Below are 9,573 nucleotides of genomic sequence, written 5' to 3'. Positions count from 1 at the left end.
TCCTTTTTCAATAAGGGGTCATTTGGTGTGGTGGATAAGGCAAAATAATCCTGGAATAAGTTATCCTTACTTGTGGGTGGAATACTAATTCAAATATAAAATAACAAAAGTACCGCTTAAACCCTCTTTTATACATCATTTTTATATACATTTATATTAAAATAATTTTTAATACCATTTATAACAACATTCACAATCTTCACTACTCGTTATTTTATGATTATATATTTTTCCATTAAAAAATTACGCTATATAAATATATTTTTTATTTATGAATATATTATACATTGAATTTATTTAATTGATCCTTATATTTATTTATATTTTAATTTCTCTTAAAATGTTCATCCCACTATTAAATTACATATTTTTAATTAAATAGTCTTGTAATCACTTGAAAATTTGTATCTTATATATCAATTAAAATAAAATAAAGATAATTTTAATATGCTATAATATATGAGTGATATGTGCTTAAATGAAGTGACATCAACGATAAAATCTCTTTTACTTTAACAAACTTAAAATGAAAGATTTATTTTTAATCTAAATAATATGGATGTTTTATATTTAAAAACACACGGCATAATTATGAAAATGCACAAGGAAAATTAATGAAGTTGAATAAGATGAAAAAATTATTTTTAAGAGTGAATAACTAAAGCTTGCAAAGAAAGTGTAAAAAATTAAATGAAATGAAGGATATTTTTGTAAACAAACAACTTATTCTTAGAAATTATACCATGCATATTATTTGAATACAACAAACCAAACAACCAATAAAAAATTACTTTAGCATAACTTATCCCATCATAATTAATCTCATCATAACTAATCTCATCATAACTTGTATTCAAACCAAACGACCCCTTAAGAGATTGGTCCAGTGACATTGACAATGACAATAATAATAACAACATACCTAGTTTAATTTTATTACCCTAAAGTGGGATATGAAGAGGTTAGGACATACTTAGATCTTAGCCTTATCTTATGAAGGTAGAAGGTAGAAGGTAGAGAGGCTAGGTCTAGTGGCATTGGCCACTCAATAATTTTAGAATAAGTTTTTGATGGCAGCAGCTGCAGGGATGACATCTAACTATACACAATTATCAAGAAGACATGTAGACTAATTTGCATAAAATTATAATGAATTAAGTCAAAACTGAACTCCATAAGAAATATCGAGAGATAAAAAGAAAATCGGTCTTATTTGATCTATTACACCAGAAAAAGTCTTTAAAGTTTCACCAGAAAAAAAGTTTTTAAGTTTCAGTAACTAGCTAAATGACAGGCATGAATGCCTACCGTCCTGTTTATGCAAAGGAAAAACTCTAATAAAGTATCTTCACCAGTAAAGCTGTATTATGGCTTTCATTGTGGAGACGGGGGTGGCGGTGGAGGCATATTAGATTTTGCGAATCCCACCCATGCAACGATACCAACAGCAAGTATGACCCATCCAAAAATGTCATACTTGAGATCACTGCTCTTCTTCTTTTTTGAACTCTTCAATGCAAGAACAGACACATAATGGTGAATCAGCAACAATATTGACAGATTTAAATTAATGTGATGAAACCAGCTGATTTTAATAGAGCTACAATACCAGTCTCAGAGGACTTTCAGCTTTCAAATTATTCACCAGGGAGGGTAAAGTAACGTTAAGATTAAAAGGTGTACAAAATCAAAGATAAAAAATTAGACTATGTTTTAGACTTATTCTGAACATCAATTTAAAAAGAAAAAAATCAAGACACATTAGTCAGTAGGATTATACTCAACACAGAATATAAGATATTGCTCCTATGAAGAGATTTGGTGGGGGGGGGGGGGTGAGAACTAAAGGCTAAAGAGATACCTTTGTGCTTGTCGATGTTGAAGGTTCCGGTGCCATAGTTTGTTGAATGGGACCGTGTCTGTGGATTTCCATGTGCAATTCTGGAGCCTAAATATAATGTAGAAGAACATAAATCGAGACTCCCAACCATCAAAACGAGACATTTCATGAGTAAAAGTACCCCAAATTTGACAAAATAAAATAAACAAAACAATCAGGACATTTCTCAAGCTTTTTTGCTTCGACATAGCAGCAGAATCTGACACTCAACCATTCATAACCAAAAAGACAAAATGCAACATAATCAAGGATTATTAAATTACTTAGCATGATATAAGAATTCAACAGTAACTTTTTTCCCTTTTCACAAGAAAACAGGGTCAGACTAGAAAATGTTGGAACCAACCAGTCTTCAGGGGAGTATACAAAGCTTCATGTAATCAGAGTTCTCAAATACCCACCACCATCCTTTGGGGAACTAAAATGTGCAAGGTTTAGGGTAGATATATGCAAACAACGAAAAATGAAACATCATGTGTAGCAAATACCATCACATCCCAGCGCACATTTGCTCAATAAAAGCCAAGCAATTAGAAAGTTAAGAAAAAGTATAGTCATATTACTACATTTACTATGTCCAATGAATATGACGATAAAAGCTACATTAAACTTCTTTACACCAACATCCATTCACCTTAATACTAAACCAACATTTCTATGCTCACATGATCTTATATGCATAGCAACCCCCATCCTCAGAGGATTGCTTTGCCATTGGGAACATCATCAACCAGCCTTTGGCTTGTGCTTTCCAATTCAGTCTTCCAAATGTTTGGGGAATATACCAGTAGGAGAGAGAAAGGCAAGGAGGATTCATCAACAGAGACCACAAACAAAAGTCAAAAGATAAAAAGGATGTTAACATGGCATCTATATTAAGTTCAAAAGATTAAAAGGATGTTAAAATGACATCTATATTAAGTAGCATTTTCAATGTCATATCAATATGATGTTGTTCCGCTCGGATCCATAATGCCTTCCATATAACTTACAATAATAAACATAGTAAGATGCCTGGTGAGGGGACAAAGCTTTAATTCTGAAACCTTAACAAATCTTTCATACAATAACTGTCGAATATTATCTGTATAAAGAAAATTTTCAACCAAGGAACAACAAGATCACTTTGTTCCATTTTTAGTAAAATAGGGAAGGATACTCCATTAGTCGTTCAAGTCAATTAGAGGTGCAGAATAGCTAGAATTGAATGCAAGAAGTATGGAAAAACATCACGTAATTTATTTATCGTGAACATATTCCTAGGATAGGTAAAAGCTTTTGCTTTGCAACCTTAGTAAATCTCTGATATAGTAACTGCTGAATGCTATAATTGTGTCCCACATCGACCGTGGGAGGGTTGATCAGGTCTCTTTATATGATTTTGGGAAATCCTCACCTATTGAGCTGCGTTTTGGGCTTGAGTTAGACTCAGAGTCCATTTTCTTATCATGGCATCAGAGACAAGCCCATCCCACTTCTTTGTTTATCGGATGTTGAGCCCACTTGTTATATTGTCCACATTCTAAATGTCCAATCCTAGGCGTGTGGAGGTTGTTTAGTCCCACATCGATTGTGGGAGGATTGATTTGTCTTGGGCAACCCTCACCACTTAAGCTAAGCTTTTGGGATTGAGATAGACCCGAGAGTCATTTTCTTATCATATCCAGACCCTTGTGAGATCCACTTCTTCACCAAAGAAACCAAAGAAATACCCAGCCAGCCAAACACCAGACTGCTACCCTAATATACTCTGACGAAACCTTATGAGGAATCTCACACCCATAATTTTGTGAATAGCAATAGAATAAACTAAGGGGATACTTAAGTAGATGTACACTTCGGCCATCTAGTTACCAAACATAGCTGAAGTATACACTACATATACACTCGGCTGTATATGTTGTGTATATGTAATGTATGTTATATGTATTTAGTTACCAAACATAGCTGAAGTATACACTATCTATACATTGTGTACATATTTTCTAAACTCGATGGCCCAAAGGTATTGCGCTGTAATTTTTCCTAGAATAAATATGGATGTAGCAAAAGAATTTGCAAAATTTGAAATTCTCTTTTTTTATGCTGGATAGGTAAATTCTGAAGTATACTGTCACTTGGTAGTGTGGTGATTGGTGCATCTTTGCTTCAGATTTTATTCCAGTTCTTTCTTAATTTCCTTCCTTATTTTGAGGTCCTAAATTTTATTTTCCTTATCTGTTGCTACTTTTGTGAATTCCTAGTAATGTAGAAGGAATGGAAACCGAAGAGGACGTCAAAAAACCCTTCAGGATAAGCAAATTGATGCACATACTAACATCACAGATATAATATGTATCGCTGCATGAGCACATGTAACGAGGAATAACACATATTTTGAGAGAAGTTTCCTAATTTTTCATTTTTTAAAGTAATTGCACTTCATCATCTCACTCAATATCAAAGTTGAATGGCCGTCCAACAATAAGTGCTTTTGGGCATTACAGTAAAGCAATCAACTTTATGAGATAATCCATCCATCCTCTACCAGAAGATGTTTTCTTTATATCAATTTCTAAGATAATGGAAAAGACATGAAATGACTGCTTTCAGCTGCGTCAACCAGACATACAGACCTACAAAATGGTTAACTATAGCTTAATGTTAAACTAACCAAAACTGAACAGACGTTCTAAAGCAATCAGTTATGAGCGTACATCAAGTCAATCAACATGTACTATATTCAAGCTAGCAACTTTGACTTCTAATCACCTTACCTAAACAGACACAGAAGTTATTGGATTAGGCAAGTAGCATGTTAGTAGATTGTCAAAATGAGTTGAACTCAAGCTAATCCATCAAGGGTTGGTTAATGACAAGTGATTAAAGAACACTTATGTATAAATGATCTTTTCCTAAGCTTCTACCCCTCAGTTCTTTTTGAAGGAATTAATATAGCTGCGGCATAGCATTATGTGGGAACCATATGGGGATGTTGAGATGTATGTGTGGGCATACTCGGAGAGATAGGATTAGAAGTGACGATATTCGGGACGAGGTGGGAGTGGCCCAGTGGAGGATAAGATGCAGTAGGCGAGGCAGAGATAGTGTGTACATGTGAAAAGGAGAGACGCGGATGCCCAGTGAAAAGGTGTGAGGGGTTGACTATGAATGGTTTAGCCGAAAAAGTATTAGGAAAAGGTGATTAGACAAGACGTAACACAATTTCAACTTACTGAGGACATGACATTAGATCGGAGGTTTGGAGGACACAGATTAGGGTAGAAAGCTAGTAGGTAGTTGAGCATCGCCTTGCTTTTCCTTACATACTAGTTAGTTATAGTATTACTCTTGTAGTTTCTTGTCCTTCAATTTGTGTTGCTACGTGTTTCTTGTACTTCAATTATCGTAGTATTTTGTTGTAGTAAATGCTCTTTTTTCAGGCTGCAATTTCATGTTTTCTGTAGCATTTTGTCATGGCTTCTCCACTTCGTCATTTCTTTTTCGATTTGCTTTGAATTGCTTTTCCTTAAGTCGAAGGTCTATCGAAAATAACTTTTCTACCTCCCAAGATACAGGTAAGGTTTGCGTACACTCTACCCTATACAGAACCCACTCGTGGGATTACACAGGGTATGTTGTTGTTGGTAATCCAATACTCCCTCCGCTCCATATATATGATATTTTTAGTCTGGACTCTGGACACACCCCTTTAAGAAATCACTTACTCCATATATATGGTATTTCACTAAATGACTCTTAATTAAATAGTCTTACTTTAATATGGTTTCTCGGTTATTTAAAAATTCTATTATCTAAGTATGTGTAAATTTGGAAAAGAACTATTAATACCTTCTTGATTATGTTAAAAACTATCTATTTGAACTAAATGTAAAAGCTAAAAATACTATAATATGGACAGGAAGGAGCAAGGGGCAAGTAAAGATACAAAACAAAAATACTACAATATCAATATACACCAATCACAGAGGACCATGTAGGAATGGACTTGAGAAAAATAATGAGTGCAAAAAATGGGAATAAGCAAGGAAATGGCAACAGCAACAACCACGTGTAGCAGCTTGATATCGTTCATTTGGAATACCTAAATACACCATAAAGATCCAAAGCATTAAACATATAGAGACTTAGCTAAAACAACAACAAAAGATTCACCTTAGCAGTAACTTCCAAAGATTTGCGGTAAAGCTCATTTGACGGATCCTGCATTCAGAGTAACAAAAAGCTAAGATACCTGCAACAGTAAAGCACAAATATATTGGGATTGTCTGTTGAGAAAGATATACCGCATCAAATGCCTGCTGAAAGCACTGAGTTGCTTTTTCAAAGTAAACCTTAGCCTCATCTATATCCGGAGTTAAAAAAGCATGAGATGTATGCGCATTCCCCAAACACCAAAGCGCATCATGCTTTTCAGGGTTAACAGTCAATGCCTCCTCCAACTTTGAGGTTGCATCTGCCGAGTTAATTCCCCCAACACATAAATTAAACAACAACATATACATAGAAATAGGCATCAATATTCATAAACAACACATTTTATTTTATTTTGGCTGAAAAAAGACATTGTCGGCTACATTAAATGAGCCGCCCAATTTCCTCAACTAAGAAATTTCATTAACCAAAGGAAATTGCCCTTAAAAATCTAATTTTTTAACAAACTGTTTAATCAAGTTCAAAAATTCAAGCAACTCAATACCAGAAATCATCTGTTTAGATTCGGCTACAGGCTGAAACTGTGATAGTTCCAACAATGCACCTCCCCATCTCGTCAAATTCTGCATTTATCATCATATATCAGAAACAATACACTCATTTCTTCATTCAATAAAGCATCTAACTTCAAATTAAACAAAAACACATCAAACAAACTGGAATCAAAATGATATGTAAAGAGAAAGAGGAGAAACGGACATCAGCATCAAGGGGATTCTGAGCATAGGTGGTTTCAGCACTCTTACGAGCGTGTTCGAAGAACAGGAGACGATCGAATTCACTTTGCATCTCCATTTCCGAGGTGCTTCGATTCGATCTATTTAGGGTTCTAGCTGAATCCTCTTTCCCAGTTACCCTTAGTTTTTGTCAAAAATAAAGTCGGTCTTTAAAATGCTTTCAAGTTTAACTTGTACTATTATTACACTTGTGACACGTCATCGGGGTGAGAGAATATAGTGGGCTTGACTTATGGGTTTTTAGTAGAGTGGAATCCATTCTGTTGGGCGAAAGTGCCATATATAGCCGATTTTGGACTGCTAATTAGGGGATGATTTAAGGAAATGTCTCTTTTAGGCTACTACTTAAATTTTGTCTAAATTATTAAAACTTATGCTCCCTCCGTCCTTTTTACGTGTCAAATTTTGACGTGACAGCACCTATTAAAAAAACATGATTAATATAGTGAGTTTATCATTTTATCCCTATTAATTGATAAAGTCTTAAATATATTTACTTACTACACTTTTCAAAGATATTAACTCAATATTAATAAATTAATAGGTTGTTTGGTAGAGTGTATACAAATAATGTTAAATAGAGTGTATTAGTAATGCTTGTATTAATTATATTTGCATCAATTACGGTAAAATATTTTTTATGCATTATTTGGTTTAGTGTATTAAAAGCAACATGCATTGCATAAAAATATTTATTTACAAAAATATCCTCAATAATTATGGTGAAAAAGATGTAAAAATGATTTTGAGGGATAATTAGGTCTTTAATCATGTTAATGCATGCATTAAATCCCCTTGCATTACTAATACCTAGAAATCCATGGTATTAATAATACACCTTAATAGACAATAGAGTGTATAACTAATGCAAGTATTAGTTATACATAACATGAAAAAGTGTACCAAACAAGGTACTACTAATACACTTAATTAATGCATGCATTAATTTTACTAATACACTCTACCAAACGACCAATATGGGTATAATAGGAAGAAAAAAATTATTCTTCCTTGATTTGTCAAAAATGACAAGTAAAAAGGAAAATCAAATTAGAAAATATTTGATAAAAAAATAGAAACGGAGGGAGTATTATTTTTGTATTTTCTTTTTCTTTCTAGACATTGAATTGAAATTCGAGTATGTCTGAAAGTGAGTGAATCTCATGAAGAGGCACAAACTTAAGAAGCCAACTTAAGCTTGGTTGATTGTTTTTTCGGTCCTAGCTGAATTCACAATCTAAAAAGTCAATTTTATTTTATTTTCCTTGTCGTGGTAAAAACTGATATAACTTTGAATTGAATTTGTATGTCCTCTAGTTGAATTAGTGCATTTTCCTATAATGATTGATATTTCACATCGAAACTTTGTAGCTTGAAATTCAAACTCGTCAGAATAAGAGCAACTATTTCATCATATCTAGCTTAACTAAAGGGATGGACAGAGTAGTCGTCCTACTGTGCTTTTATCTGTACACTTTATTAAAAAACATTTTTTTTCGAATAAGGTTAGGTTCTAATTTAATATTTGCTCCTATATTACTTGATTCTAAAAAATATAATATTTAATAATTATTTAATATTTGTAATAAATTGCAGATTTCTAAATTATCATCTTATGTTTTTCATTAGATTTTCAGTTTGTTCAGAGAAATCTTTAGATCGTAATCTAAAAATCTTATAAATTGTAAAAAGCATTAATAAAAAATTATTTACTAAATAATTGTCTCAATGGTACAAACCAAATTATATACATTAAGCAGTTCGCAAAATCGTGATCAATTAATTGTCACAATTGAACATGCATTTGAAAACACTTAAAAATTAAGAGGTCCAAGTCACAGTAACATGATCTCTAATAATGTTTCTTCTATTTAATTAAATTCTTAAACAAGTGTACCCCTAGCTTAAACAACTTGGGTTTAATCAGAATGGTATAACATTCCCCACATGACAACCAATGGGATTGTTCTGAAAATGCAGACCACATGAATCAAAATTCAACCTCAATTTAAATATTGTTGCAATTTAAGAGTGTTCTAATTAATATTTCTTATTTTAAAACAGGATAGAAATGGACTTTGAATTAAACTTAGTTTTAAAAAAATTAGCTTATAAAAGGAGGATTTTTTAAAATCATATTGATTTTCCTTTCTTAGTACGGCTTTCATCGACCTTTTGCAAATTCTATATGTATTTACGAAGTAAATTTCTTAGATAGTCATTCATGTCACAGAATTTATTTTATAATATCACTTATGTTTCTTTTTAAGACCACAATATCATCAAGCTATTCCCCTTTTCCTCAAAATATATTTCTCTCTATTAATGGAATGTCATGTCACATTATTTTATTTTTTTAACAAACATTTTTTTAACTATACAATTAAAGCTTGTTTAAGAGAGGCATATTTCGAATATAGAGGAGTGAAAGTTCCCAACAAATAAGTACTTTTTTATATCCTTCTACGAACAAGCACGTCCTCTGTAACCCCCCCCCCCCCCGCGCTTACGGCTCTATACCCCAACCCAACTTTCTCTGACTCTATCCAGTGCTCTTCCAGCTCGATATCAGTATAAGTATAAATCTCTTTCCTTTCCTATGTATGAATTGAATTTTGAGTAATCGATGAGACTAGTATCTTCCATCTGAATCGAATTCTTTCTAGTTAAATCACCAAGGTAGAGTTGTATAAAGCTCTAGTGTAACTGAACGAAGTGGAA

At 32.9% G+C, this 9,573-nt stretch overlaps 1 protein-coding gene across 1 annotated transcript; it reads right to left on the bottom strand.

Annotated features, from left to right (window-relative positions):
- Positions 1–1,125: 1,125 nt before the first annotated feature.
- On the bottom strand, positions 1,126–7,001 carry LOC129873576 (mitochondrial import receptor subunit TOM20). Its single transcript, XM_055948697.1, has 6 exons — positions 6,815–7,001; positions 6,600–6,678; positions 6,187–6,356; positions 6,056–6,103; positions 1,862–1,948; positions 1,126–1,509 (listed from the first exon to the last, which is right to left on the bottom strand). The coding sequence occupies exons 1-6, from the start codon at positions 6,908–6,910 to the stop codon at positions 1,375–1,377; spliced, it is 615 nt and encodes a 204-aa protein (XP_055804672.1). The 5' UTR covers positions 6,911–7,001; the 3' UTR covers positions 1,126–1,374.
- Positions 7,002–9,573: the final 2,572 nt, after the last annotated feature.

Source organism: Solanum dulcamara, chromosome 11 (assembly GCF_947179165.1).
Source record: "Solanum dulcamara chromosome 11, daSolDulc1.2, whole genome shotgun sequence".
NCBI classification, from domain to species: domain Eukaryota; kingdom Viridiplantae; phylum Streptophyta; class Magnoliopsida; order Solanales; family Solanaceae; genus Solanum; species Solanum dulcamara.
The sequence above is the reverse complement of the archived record's forward strand: the minus strand, read 5'-3'. Positions and strand labels throughout refer to the sequence as shown.

What these genes read in the sequence shown, in the direction of transcription:
- LOC129873576 (XM_055948697.1), bottom strand. Translation starts at nt 6,910, where the DNA reads ATGGAGATGCAAAGTGAATTCGATCGTCTCCTGTTCTTCGAACACGCT. An exon ending in TTCAGCAGGCATTTGATGCG is followed by an intron (nt 6,104 to 6,186) that starts GTATATCTTTCT and finishes CTCTGAATGCAG; the next exon opens with GATCCGTCAAATGAGCTTTA. An exon ending in CAACATCGACAAGCACAAAG is followed by an intron (nt 1,510 to 1,861) that starts GTATCTCTTTAG and finishes CTTGCATTGAAG; the next exon opens with AGTTCAAAAAAGAAGAAGAG.